Source organism: Trematosphaeria pertusa (assembly GCF_010094035.1).
Source record: "Trematosphaeria pertusa strain CBS 122368 unplaced genomic scaffold BU26scaffold_27, whole genome shotgun sequence".
NCBI lineage: Eukaryota > Fungi > Ascomycota > Dothideomycetes > Pleosporales > Trematosphaeriaceae > Trematosphaeria > Trematosphaeria pertusa.
Window position 1 is genome coordinate 369,916 of NW_022987238.1, and position 18,144 is coordinate 388,059.

Genomic DNA, 18,144 nt, shown 5'->3' on the forward strand with positions numbered 1-18,144 from the left:
TAGACCTTCGCAAAGTCGGTGCTGAAGTGGGAGGTTTGGCGTTCGGAAGCTTTGGAAGGTGGCGGGGAATCCAAGCTAGCGCCACCGACGTTCGGCGGATCTATTTTCCGAAAGGTCGAAGTGTGGGGGAGTGGAAGATTCCGTTATGTTTTTTGAGGCCAGCGTCAAAGTTTACTTGCTGAGTGCCGGAGCCTTCTTCTGGTGGGTAGCTTGAGGAGCGCAAGCTTTGGATAGAGGAGTCCTTAGTAGTAAAGGTAAACAGGCCGTGGTGAGTCCCTTGACATGCCCCTCTCCGAGCTGGTTAGACAGTTTATGCTTTCACCCTGCTTGCACTAAGTGATACTGACGAGGTATGAAGTAGAATTACATATGAGCTGTTTCAACTAGAACCCGGCCTAACGTTTTGACCTGCCGCGAGGTTCTCCAGCTCGAAGGCCACACACACCTTACCAACACCTGCCTCAGCATCGTTCTCACGAGTTGATGGCTACCCATTCTCTACTAAAAGGATACTCCTGCATTTCTGGGAGTACTCAAAAGACATTGCAGCCGTTCAATAGAAGACACTCAGAATATAACCCCGTTCCCCCACCAAGATGCCACTTTCGATCAAGAAGAGATAGCAACAGGCGCCATGGTCCTTAAAGCTATCGCAACGTCATCTGCCGATTTGGTACCTCCAGCATTCCATTTAACCCTGTTGGTTGTCAGCCAGGCCCCGTTCAGCATAGAGAAAGAACTCACAGATAGACATCTGTTTCATTTGTCGGGCTGGCAATGAACTTCATCTCGATGGACGAACTGTCATCCCTGTGAAAGGCCCATCCTCCGTACAGACCGAAGCCTGTGACAGTCGCACCATCAGGGGCTGTCTCATTACCCGCGACGAAGCCGACCGCATTCATGGCGCCGTCCGTGGTATCGACGTACATGGTCGGTTGAGAAGTCCAGTCCACCGTTCCGTTCGGCGAGGCTACGAACTCCGTGCCGTCGTCGCTCTTGGAGACTGTTGTAGTTAGAGATCCATCTCCTCAGGCGACAGGTCAGCGTACGAGTGATGTTCACGGCTTGAGATAGAAAGGACGGCGCGCTGGTGCCGACGTAGGCTTGGCCTTTTGGAATGGTAAGTCTTTCATCTTGAGATGCGACAGAGGACTGACCATCTCCATAGAACAGCTGCAGGCCCGACGTGATGCCGGTACCATAGGCATAGAGACTGAAATTCTGGGCGGAGACTACGCTGTCAACGCACGCAACAAGAACGGTGACTAAATATAGTTGGTATAGCATGATGAAGCAAGAGTTGGAAGGAGTGACAAGAAAACTTAAAAGTCGTGGGATAGTAACAGGTGTGACAGTTGAAGTCGGACGCACGGCTATGATATACGCAAAGGCTCTCCTTCTCCTGGATCATTAACGACCACGGTCAGCGGCCTCGTCACTCCGGCAGTCGTCCAGAGCTGCTGCTGACGAGTTTGCGACCAGGCCTGCCTGTCTAGCGCTGCACTGGGGTGTAACTTCGCGCTGTGTGTTGGAGTCGGTCATTTGACCCTTATCGCAGAATCAATAGTCAAGGCATCAAGGTTTGTGCATTGCCCAAACCCATGTCTACTTCACCTTGTTCGCCAACACGATTAGGTATGCAGAGCGTCGCTTTCGTCTACTCGACCACTTGGCCAAGAAGCCGAGCCAAGCAAAGCAGCGGGTTTGTTTCGTTCCTGCAGTGAGTGAACGCCTGAGGCTTACGACGCTCCACTGATGTTGCTGCTATAGCGCCGCTGGGATGCTTGTTTACCTTTTCACGCCACGGCGCTGCAATTCCTTTCCTGGGTACTCCTAGCCTCCACTTCAAGCCTATAAGCTTGTATGCACGGCGACTCGGTCCCCTTTGCGCCGCGTGGGATCCAACGCTGTGGCTCTTCGGAGGATTCGTGACTCGCGGTTCGCCCCGATGGCCGAGGGTCGATTACGCGGCTTCAGACCCCTGCTCTCTTGTACCAACTTCGACCCCAACCCCGATCACCTTTTGCTGCATTGCACTTCAAGGTTCCAATGTTTGCGAAATCGGGGGTCTTGCTATTGGCCACCATTTTCTATAGCCTCGTGGTTGTGACGCTGACCCTGGCTAGGGGATTCTCCAATACACTATCCCGCCTCACCGGCACCTGAATTGCCCTTCCCCGAGCACTATTGCCGGACGCTCTACTTGTTCTGTTTAAGCCGCGCTGTGAAGGATCTATAGTGGAGCCATCACACTGACTTGTGCAAAAGTGCATCTCGGCCTCATTACCTACCCTTATTGTGATTGCTGGCCGACGCGATATCCAAGTCACATTATTACTCGTACCTCGTATCTGCAGGAACAGTGACAAGACGACGACAAGATGATTCAAGAACTAGAGATAGAACTGCCGCGAGATTACAGGATCAGAAGAAGCATGTCTCCTGACCTCTCGGTCAGCAGACGTGCAGCTATGGGATTCAGAAAAGCCCTGGTTTACGTCTTACCGATCCTCCACGACCAGATTCCTGGGGCGTAAGCCCTCTTGAACTTTCCTTTTCGGGCGATCTTTATACAGGTCCGAGCTCATTTCGTACCTCTCCCGCGCTTGCATGCATGAAAATCCCATGTTTCTAAACACGAACAGAGTTTCAGGGACCACGCGCGCGCATCCCCTCCCCTGTGCCGTGCAGAGCCTCGTTACCTAGTCCTAGGCCCGAGAGATCAACGCTAGGATGCATCTAACTCTTTTGCTCGACGCCTTCAATAGTCTCTATCTGAGCAACACAAGTCACGTCCAAGCGAGGTGACTCGGCATGCTACCCTCACGCCCAGATATCCGGGAACTGTACGTACGCTGTATGCAACATGTGCTTTTTTGAGGTCCTAACAAGGGTTAGGAGCGTCAAAGAGGTGGATTCATCACACCGAGGCCTTGCAAGCGTCCAAGGCTGTGTGGGTTCCTCCACGCGGCATTCACATTGTTGGCCCCGTGGGAGAGCATCGAAGCGAGCTTCAGTATGCCGACACTTGTTCATCCGATGGCGAGTGCGAAAGCGACGGATGGTGCTAACTCTCTTAGAGCATGATGAGCTGGAAGAGACGGAAGAGACGGAAGTCCCAACGCGGAGTCCATCACATACTGCGGCCTCAGGTTCACTACATATACCGAGGAAGCTCGTTCCTCGTCTACTATGTTGCCCTTCATCTTCACTTCTTAGAAGGTAACTTATATTCGTCATTACCCTCACTCATTATCTTTTGGATTCTGTCCATCCTTCATCATTCTTACCATGACTCTCCTTCGAACATTTTTTTGCTTGATTGCGGCAGTAGCTGCTGTGCCTGCCCCTCAGGCGGACTCGAACACAACGAGCCCGTCTGGGGCTTCTTCGGCTGCTGCTTCTGTTTGCAGTGGAAACACTGCAGATGATAGAAGTGTTTGGTGCGATTACAGCATTGACACTAACTACTACAACGAGGTTCCTGATACTGGCGTCACCGTGGAGGTATGTATCCTGACTTAATAGCCATTGATCTTGAACTGACAATTGAAGTACTGGTTCGATGTTCAGAACGTAACGCTCGCGCCTGACGGCGTTGAGCGCATTGTCCTCGCCGTCAATGGAACAGTTCCAGGACCCACCATTGAAGCCAATTGGGGAGACACCGTCAAAATCCACGTCACGAACAGCCTCACGGCTAACGGGACTGGAATACACTGGCACGGCATCCGCCAGAACTGGACTAATCAAGACGACGGCGTACCTTCAATCACTCAATGCCCCATCGCTGTAAGTTTCATTCCCCACCTCCGGGTACACTGCACCTTTCTAACCCCTCTTTCAGCCTGGCGAGTCCTACACCTACACCTGGCGCGCCACCCAATACGGCACCTCCTGGTACCACTCGCACTACTCCTTGCAAGCGTGGGAGGGCGTCTTCGGCCCCATCGTCATCCACGGCCCCGCCACTGCCAACTACGACGAAGAACTTGACACCATCATGCTCACAGACTGGTCCCACGAAACCGCCGACTCGCTCTACAGCTACGCACAAACCGTCGGCCCACCCCCCATGGAAAACGCACTCATCAATGGCAAGAACACGTACAACGGCGGTGGCTCACGCTACGAGGCCACCTTCCAATCCGGCACGAGCTATCGTCTCAGGATCATCAACAGCGCGATTGATTCGCACTTTAAGTTTGCTATTGATAACCATACTATGACCGTCATTGCGAGTGATTTCGTGCCTGTGGAGCCGTTTGAGGTCGAGTATTTGGATATTACTATGGGTAAGTCTCCGCCCTTTCTACTTTGCGATTTTGGGGGAATAGGGCTGACTTGGAACAGGCCAACGTTACGATGTTATCGTTACCGCCGACCAAGAAGCAACCGACTACTGGATGCGCGCCATCCCACAACTGGCCTGCTCCAACAACGAAAATCCAGACGACGTCCGCGGCATTGTCCGGTACGGCGCGTCCACAGCGGACCCCACATCCATCGCCTATGCCGCCCTCGACAACGATACCTGCGTCGATGTCGCCTACTCCAATCTCGTCCCGCACGTGTCTTCCTCCCCAGTAGACCCCACCGCCGACTCGGACCTCGACGTCACCATCGTCGCCCAGGGCAACCTGTTCAAGTGGCAAATCGGGCTCACTCCCATGGCCGTCGAGTGGGCGGAGCCGTCAGTGCTGACGGTATATAATTCGAACGGCACCTCGAGCTTTGAAGACGATGATGTGGTGTATGAGCTGCCGAATGCGAATGAGTGGGTGTACTTCGTCATCTCAACAGCGCTCGCGGTGCCGCATCCAATTCATCTTCACGGGCACGACTTTTATATCCTAGCGCAGCAGGACAACGCGGTGTTTGACTCTTCGGTCTCACTGAATCTCGATAATCCTCCACGGAGGGATGTAGCTAACCTGCCGGTGGGCGGGTACTTGGTTATCGCTTTCCTGACGGATAACCCTGGAGCATGGTTGGTAGGTCTTCATCTCTCCTTTTCCCATTGCTCGTTACGCAAGCAGGGCATTGCTAACACGACACCATAGATGCACTGCCACATCGGCTGGCACACCTCCGAAGGCCTCGCGCTGCAGTTCGTCGAGCGGCAGTCCGAAATATCTGCCCTACTCAACTCCACCACCCTGCAAGATACATGCTCCGCCTGGAACACCTGGGCGGAATCGACCGGCATCGAAGAGGAGGATTCCGGCGTATAGCCGTCCGTATATCTAGCTTTCGTTTTCCACCTTTCCTGTTTTAGCGGCGTTTTCTATTTTCATGCAGAGAACGAGGTCCAGGGTGTGATGCTGTGAGGGTAGATGGGAGGTGCCGTCCCAAGATGGTTCGATGCGGTGATGCGATAGGGGCTGGAAGAGGAAGGAGACAGGAGAAGATCTGCAAGGCTGCAGCGGTTATGAACAGTTCCGAAACAGACGACCTAGCTCTTCTCTTATGTTTAATGTATATATTATACCTGCACCGCGAACCGGGGACAAGGGACGATGGATAAAGTGCAACTCTAATGCTAGTCCAAAAAGCGCTTACTCGTCACCACCATCCCTACACCGTAACACCGCGTGATAAACTAAAGCCCCAGCAACAAGCGAACTCCTGGCCCCGGCACCTTGAAACTTAAAGTTTCCCTTTTATCAATGCAAGGCTTATAACCTACAGGCTTGCCCAAAATTCTTGGCTCCTAAAGACTAACCCTCCCCAAGGTGCCCCGCAAGATCAAGATTCGACGACGCGCAATGCCCAACCGGATCTAATGGCTAATATACTGGAACACGGCACTAACCTGCTGCTCCGCGGTCTCCTGTCTAAGCAACAAATCCTGAATCTTGCCCAACGGCCCACTCTCCCCATCATTTACAAAATGATTCCACGTACTCGTATCACCATATAGCATAGCTGGTGCCTTGAGCACCTGCCTTCCATCCTCCTTCCTGCACCGTTTGCACTTGAACGTATCGTGCGTGTCGGAGGTAGTGTTGTCGCGATACTGGAATAGCTCGCGGAGAGAATCGAGACTGAAGTGGCGCTCGACATCCTCAGCGGAGTCCACGACGCAGGAGGAGAGAGATTGTTTGTGAGACTGGCGTTGAAATATTTTCTCTTCGATGGTACCGGTTGCGATGAAGCGGTATACGAAGCAGTCTTTCTTTTGGCCATCGCGCCATACACGGGCGAGTGCTTGCTGGTCTGCAGCAGGATTCCAGTCCGGATCGAACAGCACTAACCTGTTGGCACCGATGAGATTGAGTCCGCAGCCACCTGCCTTTGACGATAGAAGAAATACAAATTCGGGACCCTCGGGGTCATTGAACTTGTCCACAAGCTTCTGCCGCTTGCTGACGTTCATAGTGCCGTCAAGACGCAGGCAGCCGTATCCACGCGTGCGGCACAGCGCCGCGAAGACGTCTAGTGTCTGCGTGTAGTTCGAGATGAGGACTATCTTGTCATTTGTGGCTGCTCGGATGCTGGCGAGCATGCGGTCTAGGACGAGCATTTTGCCCGAATACCAGACTTTGACGTCTCTGTCGCGGCCTCGCGCATCTTTGGGAACGAAGTCTTCTGGCAGGATATTTTCGCAGCCCAGGAGATCCTGAGGAAGGTCCAGCAGGTCCGGGTGGTTACAGAGTTTCTTGAGCATGCCGATTGCTTTGAGGGGTTGCGAGCCTTTTCCACGCAGGAGGCTTTTGATGTCAGGCGATTGGATGAAGTGGTTGTAGAGGTCCTTCTGGAAAGATGATAGGTTACAGAAGACGACGTGTTCGTACTTAACTGGGAGGTATTTCGAAAGAATGTCGTTGGTTCGGCGGATGATGAACTTATTGACCAAGGCCAAAAGCTCGGCGAGACGCTCATCTCCCTTCTTGCGATGTTCATCCGTGCCTGCCGCATCGCGACCACGCAGGATGGGGATCTCGAACTGTTTGCGGAATTCGTTTCTTGTGCCAAGATAGTTCGGGTTCGCAAAGTTGAGCAAAGAGAAGTATTCTGAAAGATCATTCTGGATGGGTGTGCCAGATAGGATGACTCGCTTCTGGACGTTAAGTCCGTTGAGCGCGGTGAATGTCTGACTCTCACCGTTCTTCAAGCGGTGTCCTTCGTCGCACAGCAGAAGGCCAATAGGCGTGTTGGCTAGCTCTCCAACGTTGAGTCGTAGCGTTTCGTATGAGACGATGAGAACGGGTCTGACGACGGCACGACCAGTGGCAATGCACCACTGCCGAATCTGCTGCGTCAACTCTTCCTTGGAAGCTTTTCCGTCGATGGCAAAAGGATTGATGGCGTCCTTGCCTAACCACTTCACAAGCTCATTCGCCCAATTCCGGACTAAACTGGACGGACAAGCTATGACGCACTTCTGGATGGTCGACTTTCCAGCTTCGGGAGATTGCTTGAGTAGTGTCCACATCAGCGTGATGCACTGCAGTGTCTTGCCCAGACCCATTTCATCTGCCATGATGCAACCGTTCGCTTTGGGATCAATCAAACCTGTCGTAGCGCGATACAGAAACTTGACGCCCTCAACCTGATGCGGACGGAGGACCTTGGATAATCTAGGATCTATGACAACCGGCACCCTCGGCCGTTCATTGTCAACCTTCTTCTTCAGACCCAAAATATCTGCCAGACTCTTGTGTACCAACGGGACGTCTAAGCATTTCTTCTCCTCTTGGCTTAGCTTCGGCTCCACCTCTTCCTTCGGCACCGGCTTATCGTCAATTGTAGGGTCGTATAACACGATAGCGAACTCTCCACTAGGATCGTGTAATGGCCGCGCGACAAATACCCTTCCCTGTCGCATTCCCAGCAGCGGCGCTGGACGGAACGAGTTATAGCCTCCAGGGTCTTTGTTCTTCAGCGGGACGACGAATCTTGACTTAAACGCGGACTCTTTGTCCTTGGGCTTGAACACCGGAAATCTGTTTACATCTCGAGTGGCAAGGGCCAGCCGTTCGTTGTTCGAATATGGCTTATCGCCCTCTTCGTTCTCGCCATCTGCGCCCGCATAATTGACTCTCCGCTTCTTTCTCGCAGGTTTATCTGAGGTTCGCGTCGACGCCGCGGAGCCAGGGCATTTGAAGGGCTTGTGTAGACGGTCGGCGGACGCGGGCGTGCTGTACAGCCTTGTCGGGGTTGTTGCGGAAGGAGTGCCTTTCTCGCCTGCGAGAGCCTTCGGTCGGTGCCTGTATAGTATCAGCGATTGAAAGCAAAAGCACATGATCACACGTACATTTGACTGTGTAGATGGGTGAGACGTGGAGTGATGGTGGTGGTTCGACGCGTCGTTGATCCAAGACTTTCAGCCTGAACGCGTCAGCACGTGCACGCTAGGCTAAATTAGTAATGATGCATGGCATCACCACGGTTCGTTTACCCACCCTGCATCTGTCACCTTATCTACTATGTTTACACGACCGATGTCATCGCGAGTTATTGCGTTGCAAAGATTTTACTAGCTGACAAAACTCCCTAAGCATTCGTCTAGCCTTTTCACGTCACCCGTAAATCCAACCATCCCGTACGGATCGGGATGGCCCCGCATGATGCTCTAGATCATGTTGGGATCGCATACTCGCGATCTCCTTCAGTGCTAAACAGTACCACCACGGACCGACCGTCCAATCCAAGTTTGTTCTTCTTAACCAGCTTCCTCAGCGCGCTCAACGGGGCCGCACCGCAGGGCCCATTCTTCACGCCTTGACTGTGCAGGTATTGCAAGTCGCGATGAGCTTCCAAATCCCCTATCTCAACACACGCATCGACTCCTTTCCGTAGAACTTCCCAGGCTGTGTATGACACCGTACCGCAGTTCATACCGTTCATGATGGTATGGCCAGTCGCGATTGGCGTTATCTTCCCAGCTTCTAGGCTAGCTTTTAGGCAAGCTGCTGTTTCCGGTTCTACTGCCACCACGGATGAGCCCGGATTCTTGGACTTGTAATGCATCGCAACTGCTTGCGCCCAGGAGCCGACGCCAACGGAGGCAAAGGCATGGGTTACTGGACCTATGCCCAACTCTTGCAGTCGCTGATCGGTCTCACTGAGCATGGTGGTATATCCTTCGACCACCCACTGCACGGAAGTCAGCAAGAACAATCATCAGTGGTGGAAGCTGTACCTGTGGTATTTCTTCATAGCCCTCCCATGAGACGTCCATCACCAGCAGACTATTATCACTTTCCGCCTCTTTTCTGGCTACTTGAATAGACTTGTCGTAGTCTCCATCAACAACAACCACTCTTGCCCCTTCGCTTGTTATTTTGTCTTGTGTAGCCTGATCCATGAACTCGGGCACGAAAATAGTGGAAGGAATCCGGAGGTACTTCGCCATTCTCGCAACTGCTCTTCCCCAATTACCCTCCGTGCATGTTACAAGCTTCAGGCCATGCCCTCTCGCCGATGCTCCTAACTCCTCGAGTGAAACGGGTATAGGAAGGTTGTACTTTGTGGCTATTGTCTTGTATGTGGCCCATGAAGCACCGAGAATCTTGAAAGCTGGTAATCCAAATCGATTGGATTCATCCTTCAGAAGAACATGCCCCAGTCCGAGCTCTTTCGCTAAGCCGGGAAGTGGGACAAGCGGGGTGATGTTGTAGTCTGGAAGGCGGCGATGGAATTTCTCAACCTCTGAATCAGCGATTGATCCCTCATGCCTCCATGAACTGGCTGAGGGGTTGAAGAACATGATGGAGGATGAGAGAAAAGAAAGGGAGTCCGCTTGAACGAGGCGACAGTCAGATGAGAGACAGGAGGACTTTAGGGTGGCCTATCGCAACTTCGTATACTTTTGTCTCTTCATTGTTCCCTAAACTTTTAGAGCTCCTACTACAGCGGACCGTTAGAATGGAACGAGGCTATTCGCATCGTGCGAATTGGGCACAGACCCCAGCCTAAGAGTGGCCCATGCTCCACGCTAATGAGGTCATCTTCCACGCCTAGGGTTCATTCCGACAGCTCGTGAACTCCACCACACAACTTTCCGATATGTCGCAGCGTACACTCGGAACCCTCAAACGTGTCTTGATATATCCGACCTACGAGAATGCAGTCGCAGCCGTTTACCCCTTCAAGGTGCGCTTCGCTTACACAAACACCGTATGCAAGCTAACAACCAGCAGGGCGTAGTCTACTTCATCGGCCACCCGTTTCTCTACCCACTCCTACGGGCCCGCCTTCTTCCCGCCTTCCTTCTCAGTGCCTTCGTCCTCCTGAATCTTTTCTTCTGGACCTACCTTCCGCAAGTGGCCTTCCTGGCTCTATTCCACAAATCGGGAAGTGCCTGGTTCAATGGCACGTTCTTAGTGCTTGGTGAAGGAGCAGCCGTAGTAGCTATCCTGTTTGAGGCTTTTCTGGTGGATGAGTCACAAGTGGATATATTCGACGCTGTCATGGTCCATAAAGGCTACGAAGACCTGATCCGTCCCTTCCGGCCGGTGTCTGAGGCCTCATTGAACGACCCCATTCGACGTCTCGGGAAGCCAACGAGATCCTCCGTGTATGGACCATTCTCGTTCCGCCAGATTACGGAGTTTATCTTTCTACTACCCCTTAATTTCGTGCCGTATGTCGGGGTGCCGCTCTTCCTGCTGCTTACGGGCTACCGAGCAGGCCCGCTACAGCATTGGCGGTACTTCAAGCTGCGAGGATTCGATAGGAAACAGCGGAATGCATTTGCGAAAAGGAGAAGATGGCAGTATACTTGGTCAGTGTTTCTCATTGCGTCTCACAAGCGTAACTGACGAGCCAGTTACGGAACCTTGTACCTGTTTTTACAGTTGGTGCCTGGCCTCAGTATGTTCTTCCTGTTAACAGCGGCCGTGAGCTCTGCTTTGTGGGCGGCCGATTTGGAGTTTCAACGACGACAAGTTGAGGCCCCAGCAAGCCAATCATCTAGTTATAGGGACGAGCCTGGGGACGAGTCGGGACACGATACTGTTTGATTACGCCTACTATAATCGTCCTATACGGAGCCGATATCCTCTCATTCTGCGTGGGATCGAGAGAATGGGAGTTCAACAATTGCAATTGCGAAAGCAACGAGAAGCCCAGGATCCCCTCACCATCGATGCCAGCGCGGAAGAAAGCAAATCCTACGGGGGACAGTATTCTCAACTCATCAAGAATCTAGGAAATAATGCGGTTTCCGATCAACCGCAACAGTTACTCCCGCGCTCATCTGGCAGCCTCTCATCTGTATCTTCAACCCTCAATGACATTCCGAAGCCCCGAGCTGCTCACACTCGAATAAAATCGACGATTTGCTCCGGAGCAAGCCCTATCAGGTGTAATCTCAACCAGCAAATGCCCTTCCTCATAGCAATGCAGACCTGCATGGAAGCATGCAGGGCATGCATTGAAGTCCCCTAACTCGCAAATGTTACAAGTGTAAAAGAGCGAAACTATCTCCTGTTTTCCACAATGGTCGCAGTAGTTTGAGTGCAGGCAGCATTCTCGCATAGCGTCAACTCCCATAGCTTCGGCTTTTAGATCTTGTCCACAATGGCTCTCCTGCCAACTACCTCCACGCGGGAACAGTGACAAGAGCTTCAATGCAGGGTCCCGGTCGAGTGGATTTTCGGCGAAGCACTTTTCCACCACATCCCTGTAATACCCGGGAGCGCTTTCAGAGAGGCGAGGAAGAACGACCGATTCCGCAGGTCCGCCATTGCTGCACGGTTCTTTCATATACAATTGCTCTTTCAAAGACAAAGCGCTGTTTCCGCTCGCCCAGCTCTCAGCAAGAATCCACAACAATTGTCCCAGGTGGAAAACGTCGAACTTCGGAGTGACAAGTGGGATGCTAGCCTCGCCCATGAGTTTTGAGACTCCCTTGTATCGTCGAAATTCTGGAGGGAGAAATGGATCCAACACGCCTCCGAGTCTGATTCTGGGCTCGAAGCGGCACAGATATAATTTGTTGAACGCATCTACCAAGACAGGTGGCCGTTGACACCATAGCGTGCCCACAACATAACCCCCGGAGTGTACATCGCTAACTCTTTCGACAAGCTGTCTAGCCCACCCCTCTATCTGTTGCCAGGAGTTGGGATGGCTCTTGCTTGCTCGATGCAGTAAGAATTCGCATCTGGTGTCCGGCAATCTGAGGAGGTAGCTTTTCAGGAAGCGCTTCGTCGTATCGACAGCCACACCTGCCAGCCTCACCAGCCCTGGAACCTCCCGAAGACAGTGAAGAAGCTGGATGGTATAAAGAAACCTTGAACTTGGAGGCTGGTAGGCGCATTTGACTTCTTTAACGAGTGTGCTACGAAGTGGTCGGGCGGTTGGAGAGGAGCCACCTGTTCAATTTCCATTTCGGGAATTGTTGGACAGCCCAAGTCGCCTAGGTATGCAAGAACCATCTCAAACGTAGACGTTGCAGGCTCTGAGGATACTGCCCGACTCGCGTGAGGTCGAATTCGCTGACAGGGCTGCAGGTTGCCCGATTTGACGGAGTAGCCATCCCGTAAAGTAAACCGAATATGAGCGTTCTCCTCGATGGTTCCGTATTTCTCTAGTCCCTGTTGTAACTTCCCGAGAAGCGAGCCCGGCACAGTGAACGGCGCCGCACGAGAGCCCCCGTTCGCGTTCTCCTTCTGCAGAAGCCTGCGCTTCGGTACTTTTGTCGTTGCCCAATAAATAGATGAGCGTTGTATCTCGACTGACACGTCGAGGTGGCACCATCGGCGCGGCGATTGGAAGTATAAATTGCGATACTGGTTCGTTCGCGAGACGAGCGAAGTGCTTTCTTCGCAACTGGAGGCGAGGAGCACTTTTGAGATCATGCTCGTGTTTGTGTAGCTTTCGGGAAAGAAGTTTTGCGACAACTCCAACAGCGTAGCGGGCCCAGTGCGCAGAGACTGAAGGGATGTCTGCAGTTCATACTCGCTGGGAACGTCATCGGTCGACTCGAATCTCCTTCCGCCAACCACGGAGGCGGAACAATCAGACGAGACGTTTCGAATGGCCAAGTGCTCATTACCCTTCAGGGCGTCAACCAAGAATCCTGTATAGGGTATTCCTTGCTCAATCGAAGGGCCCCCGGGTAGTGGAGCTTGCGGCGTGGAGTTCAGTATGTCCATCATAGCACTGACGTGGAGGGAAGCGGTGCGATGGGCATCGAGAACGCTCTGATGCACCAAAGCCAGTCTCTCATCGATCTTGCAGGTATTGTCCTTCAGAACAGCGGCGTCCCGGCTGATATCAAACAGCATCACCTCAGACCTATTGTTTGATGCGCAGACAGTCCATTAGACTTACAGCCTTCTCAATGTCCGCCCCCGGTATACTCACAGACATCTCACGCTCACTTCCGTAACGAGGTCTTCCTTGTGTACTTGCAATACGGAGTGTAGCGTGACAAGTTTAGCCCTATGATTAACCCATGCCTTGCGCCGCGCTCGCACTCTCCCAGTCTCTCGTTTCAGGAGCTTTCTCTGTATGATGCGCTCCATTTGCTCGATGGTATGTTTAGAGCCCAGAAGGATGGCAGTCATGCGCGGGTGGGGAGACTGCAGGTTCTGACCTCTGATTTCTGTGACTAGCTCAGAGAACTTTTGGATATCATGCTGTTACCATAGTCAGCAATCAAGTTGCACCGCGACACCATTGCCCCATGTGGTTTCAGAGAGATCTCAAAGCCTCATGCAATTTCTGGAAACGCGCTCAAGTTCGTAAGACTAAGGGCCACTTGCCTGCAGTTTCTCGAGCTCTTTTTCCGCTTTGAAATACGGCAATGCAAGCTGCACACTCGCAGTCAAAGCATGCGAACTGGTGGGCACACTTGCAATCAATCCCACGATTTCCGCCATTTCCACGAGAATACGATGAAGTTTGATCTCACATAAGACGGGGAGACTGGTGTGGAAGGCTAATCGAGTTCTTTTGTATTCAGACTGTTGGTCAGGAATACGGCCAGGCTAATAGCCAAGTGGGGATATACGTGGCAATGAGGCAACAGAACGTCACCCACAAGGCTTAGAGCCATACACAGTAGATTGTCTTGGGACAAGTCGCGGCATTTCAGGGCGGGTTTACTGCCTTACGGTAGTATCCTGGTATGCATCGACAGAGCGTATCACGAGAGCTTGCCTAGCTTAGGGATTAAGCGAGTGAGGGAGTGAATAGGGCGAGCACGTGGCTCCGCGACTCCGGCTCACGCACGCTAAGCTTTCTCCGGCGAACCAAGGGCCCGAGCTTCAAAACAACCAATTCACTCCTGCTCGCAGCACATTCACTCGCTGGATCAAGTGAAGCCAGTTGGGGTCCAAGCAAGACATGATTTTGGGTTCCACCCCGAGGCTTCCCACCCTACGATACCCTCTTCCGCCCGACTCGTGGTTCCTTCAGAGCAACGCCCGCAATCCGACAGCAGGCCAACCCGACAATGGCTTTCAGAAAAGCGAACCAACCAACCTTCAACCTCTTCAGTGGCGAGGCAGAGCCACCTCCACCAGTCCGGGAGCCATTGCGCGAAACCTTCCGAACCACCCTCCGCACCTCACAAAATGCGCCACATACCGTCGTGCCCTCCGACTCGGTCAATGAAGAGCTGCGAGCGCAGCTCAATACCCTCCGATACGAGCTCGAGACAGCGAAGCAGGAGCAGGAGAAATTGAAGCTGGAGCATGAGAGCGAGATCCGAGATCTACAAAATCGCGCCGAGGCGGATTTCAAGAAGGCGCAACAAGCGGAGACGGCGAGCAATCTGACGGCCAAGAAGTATGAGACGCTACAACGAGAGCTTTCAGAGGCGCAGACACGGAGTGTCAATGAGAAGCAGGATCTAGAAAGGCGGCTGCGAGCATCGCACGAGAAGGCTCAGCAGTTACAGGAGGATGCTGATGAGCTAAAGGACGAGCTGGCGACTACACAAAGGCAGAACGAGCATCGGTACAACACGCTGCAAGCGGAGCACAAGTCGCTGAAGGATTCGGTAGAAGAGGTCAAAGCGGACCTGGACGCCAAAGTCAATGCGCTACAGACGACGCAAAGGAAGCTGTCGCAGAAAGAGGAGGAAGTCGGAGAGCTGGAGGCAGAAGTCCTGCGACTGAAGGCGAGCACTGGCGATGCGGAAACATTGGTTGTTCTCAAGCGCGACTTGTCAGAGCAAATCGCGTACGGCAAGAAAATGGAGACCTTGACACGAGAACAGAATGCGGAACTGAAGCAGTATCGGAAGCAACACAAGTCCATCGAGGTCGTGGAAGAGGAGAAGAGGACGCTACAGAACAAGCTTCGTATGATGGATGACCTGCAGCGACAGCTCAATGAGGCAGAGCTTAGGAAGCAGATCCTGGAAGACGAAAGGAATTCATGGACCTCATATTTGGAGACAGAAGCCGAAGGCGATGCACAATTCGAGACGCCGGAGGATCTCGCACGAGCTTTTATTCGAGAGCGACTAGAGAAGACCGACCTGATGAACCGACTAGGAGAGATCAAGCCAGAGCTCACCGTCAAAGAAGCCAACATCCAAGCGCTAGAAGACGAAAAGGCTAAACTACAAGCTGAAATCCAGCAACTTAAAACCACTGGCAGCACCGCCCTTAACCCTAACGAAGCCAAAGCCCGCGCCCGACTAGAGCGCCAGAAAGCCCTCGCAACTAAAGAGGTTGAATTCCTCCGCGCCCAAGTACAAGCCTTCGACGACGAAGAGCGCGAAATGCAGCCGGAGACCTTCGACGCCGCGAAAACAACCCGCATCAAAGAGCTCGAAGACCTCGTCGACCAGTACCGCACCGAAATCTCCACACTCCAGAAGGAATTCTCCAGCATCGAGCAACAACAGCAACCTGCCACTGTAGCAGCAGGCCAGAAGCGGCCCTTCGACACTACAGACACCGACGAAATAGACGAACGTGTGGGCGAATTGCGCCGCAAGAATCGACAGCTACAGGACGAAATGAATGCCCTGCAAAAGCGCCTCAAGCTCATGGAGTCAGAGTACAAAGCGCAGCACTCACAGCTCAAGAAACTGAAAGAATCCTCACGGACGCGGATTCTGGAGTTGAAATCAAACCCGACGGCTGACGCAGAGGCCCTCAAGCTCAGCACCGTCCGCACCTTGCGAGAAGCAAACGAGCAGCTTCTAGCACAACTTCAAGGCACAAACCCGCCATCCGCCGTCCCCCTTGCCACCCTCACCGCGGCACAAGACCAACTCGCCGAAGCCCAATCCCTCATCGCCAGCCACGAGAAGAAAATAAAACGCTTAAAACAAATCTGGACCGCAAAGTCCCTCGAGTTCCGCGAAGCCGTCGCCTCCATCCTAGGCTGGAAGCTCGATTTCATGCCCAACGGCCGCGTCAAAGTGACCAGCATGTTCCGGCCTGCGGACGAAGGCGGTGAAAATAGCATCGTGTTTGACGGCGAGAATGGAACTATGAAGGTCAGTGGCGGGGAGCAGTCAGCTTTTGCGAGCGAGATCCGCGATCAGATTGTGTATTGGGTGGAGGGGAGGAAGGAAATCCCGTGCTTTCTGGCAGCGTTGACGTTGGAGTTTTGGGAGAGGGGGAATGCTACGAGGTCGCTGTGAGGGGGCGAGGAGATTGTATGATACAAATGTTATGGGAGGGTATGGCGTTTGAGGAGTATGTGTAGGATACTATCCTGAGAAAGGCTGCTAGTATTGCAGCGGTGCGATTGGTATCTTCTGGATAATACCCTTCTGGGTTTGTTCCATTTGGGTTCACGCTCATACATCATCTAAAGAGGCTAACGGGGTTGCAACCTCACCACTGCACTAGAGGATACGGGGAATCAATAATAACAACCATCTGCCAAGGGAATCCTGGTCCTGTCTGTCTTCGACGGTGTAGGATACCCGGCGCCTAACCACCATCCTGCTCGCCAACATCTCTCCAAGCTGTCGAGAAGACACCATTTGCACCACCATCCCTCCAGCCCCAAGCAACACAATAATGCCTCAGCAGCAGGTCCAGCTCTTCAAGCTCATCGAGCATCTCCAGGCCCGCAACCCTCTCTTTCTCCCCCTCGCTCACCCACTCCTTCCATATGAAATGGTTATCTGCAGCTCTAGATCCATCCGTCAATCCGTACTGCCTCAGCCGCGCACGCTGATCGCCGAGTTCCGGGTAAGCGTGCAAAGTTGGCAAGTGTATGTTTCGTGTTGCTAGATTAGATATCATAGTTCGGCCGAATGCGTCTTGCGGGAGGATGGGTTCGTAGAGAATGAGGGAGGCGGGTGTAGATGGGGACAGATAGTGGTTAAGGAAGGTAGACATTATTGCGGAGACGGTGGTAACTGGGAGGTATACAAGACACATTTCGGAGAGGATCAGCGTCGGTATCGACCGGTCGAGGTTAGGGAGATGGGGCGGAGGAGTTTCGGCCGTGGAAGTCGCCAGCGCACGAAGGTCGAAGGAATGGAGATTATACGACGGTGCGTAGTAAGATGTTTGGGTCGGCACTATGTTAAAGGTTGACTCGGTGAGCTTGGTATGTAATTGGGCATGTTGGTGTATTGAGATGAGCTTCGCTGCGGTGTTCATGGGGAAGTCGATCTCGTGGTATAGGATATGCGTGTTGGGGTACTTGTCTCGCAGACGAAAGTAGCGCGTGTCGGTGCCTGCACCGAGGGATATTATCTGTTTGGGAGAGGAGGGGGAGGTGGTGAGGAATCGGTCGATGAGCAGGTCGATGGCAGAGGTGCGGACGTAACTGCCTGCAGCATAGCATTAGCAGAGCCATTGTTTGGGTGTATCTTTGCTTTACCTCTATTTAGAAGAGGGAGCCTCCGTGTCGAGGGTCGCGTCGCGAACAGCTTCGCATACGGATCGTCCAAATACCCAAGCTCCACACAGCTCACCCTCGAGCCCGCGGCATCTTGATCCGTCCCACGCACCGCATCATCCACGATAGCTTCGTGTTCGCCATGGGAAGCTCCGAAACCTCCTCTTCCTCGCCCTCTGCCTCTGCCTCGTGAGAGGCCTCCGCGTCGACCCCCAAGAAGCGCCTTGAGGTGTGGTATTTGACTGTCGGCCATGATGCTGATGATGTCGGGCGAGGACGAGCTTTGGCGGGGCGGAACCGGGGAGCGGGGCACGCCAGCCCCAATCCGGAAAGGCCGAATCTGCACGCCAAGCCAGCCTC

At 53.1% G+C, this 18,144-nt stretch overlaps 8 protein-coding genes across 8 annotated transcripts; 3 read left to right on the forward strand and 5 right to left on the reverse strand.

Annotated features, from left to right (window-relative positions):
* Positions 1-357: 357 nt before the first annotated feature.
* BU26DRAFT_525752 (uncharacterized protein) lies at positions 358-1,398 on the reverse strand. Its single transcript, XM_033830580.1, has 4 exons — positions 1,161-1,398; positions 1,053-1,112; positions 745-1,006; positions 358-697 (listed from the first exon to the last, which is right to left on the reverse strand). The coding sequence occupies exons 1-4, from the start codon at positions 1,288-1,290 to the stop codon at positions 610-612; spliced, it is 540 nt and encodes a 179-aa protein (XP_033675856.1). The 5' UTR covers positions 1,291-1,398; the 3' UTR covers positions 358-609.
* Positions 1,399-3,294: 1,896 nt separating this feature from the next.
* BU26DRAFT_441857 (multicopper oxidase) lies at positions 3,295-5,237 on the forward strand (the record flags this gene model as incomplete). The annotated part of the gene is made up of 5 exons (XM_033824481.1): positions 3,295-3,510; positions 3,559-3,795; positions 3,851-4,298; positions 4,357-4,997; positions 5,067-5,237. 5 exons carry the CDS (start codon positions 3,295-3,297, stop codon positions 5,235-5,237), a joined length of 1,713 nt encoding a protein of 570 aa, XP_033675857.1.
* Positions 5,238-5,297: 60 nt separating this feature from the next.
* On the reverse strand, positions 5,298-8,294 carry BU26DRAFT_470081 (uncharacterized protein). The gene is made up of 2 exons (XM_033825333.1): positions 8,264-8,294; positions 5,298-8,216 (listed from the first exon to the last, which is right to left on the reverse strand). Coding segments are annotated over exons 1-2 (2,433 nt in total). The 5' UTR covers positions 8,266-8,294; the 3' UTR covers positions 5,298-5,785.
* A 176-nt stretch (positions 8,295-8,470) lies between these two features.
* BU26DRAFT_544810 (tryptophan synthase beta subunit-like PLP-dependent enzyme) lies at positions 8,471-9,877 on the reverse strand. The gene is made up of 2 exons (XM_033831754.1): positions 9,152-9,877; positions 8,471-9,105 (listed from the first exon to the last, which is right to left on the reverse strand). Exons 1-2 carry the CDS (start codon positions 9,716-9,718, stop codon positions 8,587-8,589), a joined length of 1,086 nt encoding a protein of 361 aa, XP_033675859.1. The 5' UTR covers positions 9,719-9,877; the 3' UTR covers positions 8,471-8,586.
* Positions 9,878-10,017: 140 nt separating this feature from the next.
* BU26DRAFT_535722 (uncharacterized protein) lies at positions 10,018-10,973 on the forward strand (the record flags this gene model as incomplete). The annotated part of the gene is made up of 3 exons (XM_033831302.1): positions 10,018-10,104; positions 10,152-10,735; positions 10,781-10,973. The coding sequence occupies 3 exons, from the start codon at positions 10,018-10,020 to the stop codon at positions 10,971-10,973; spliced, it is 864 nt and encodes a 287-aa protein (XP_033675860.1).
* A 29-nt stretch (positions 10,974-11,002) lies between these two features.
* BU26DRAFT_201359 (uncharacterized protein) lies at positions 11,003-12,019 on the reverse strand. Its single transcript, XM_033820531.1, has one exon. It carries the CDS (start codon positions 11,845-11,847, stop codon positions 11,233-11,235), a length of 615 nt encoding a protein of 204 aa, XP_033675861.1. The 5' UTR covers positions 11,848-12,019; the 3' UTR covers positions 11,003-11,232.
* Positions 12,020-14,110: 2,091 nt separating this feature from the next.
* Positions 14,111-16,715, forward strand: BU26DRAFT_201386 (MAD-domain-containing protein). Its single transcript, XM_033820532.1, has one exon. It carries the CDS (start codon positions 14,417-14,419, stop codon positions 16,565-16,567), a length of 2,151 nt encoding a protein of 716 aa, XP_033675862.1. The 5' UTR covers positions 14,111-14,416; the 3' UTR covers positions 16,568-16,715.
* On the reverse strand, positions 16,631-18,037 carry BU26DRAFT_611398 (leucine carboxyl methyltransferase 1; the record flags this gene model as incomplete). Its single annotated transcript, XM_033836062.1, has 2 exons — positions 16,631-17,716; positions 17,767-18,037. The coding sequence occupies 2 exons, from the start codon at positions 18,035-18,037 to the stop codon at positions 16,863-16,865; spliced, it is 1,125 nt and encodes a 374-aa protein (XP_033675863.1). The 3' UTR covers positions 16,631-16,862.
* Positions 18,038-18,144: the final 107 nt, after the last annotated feature.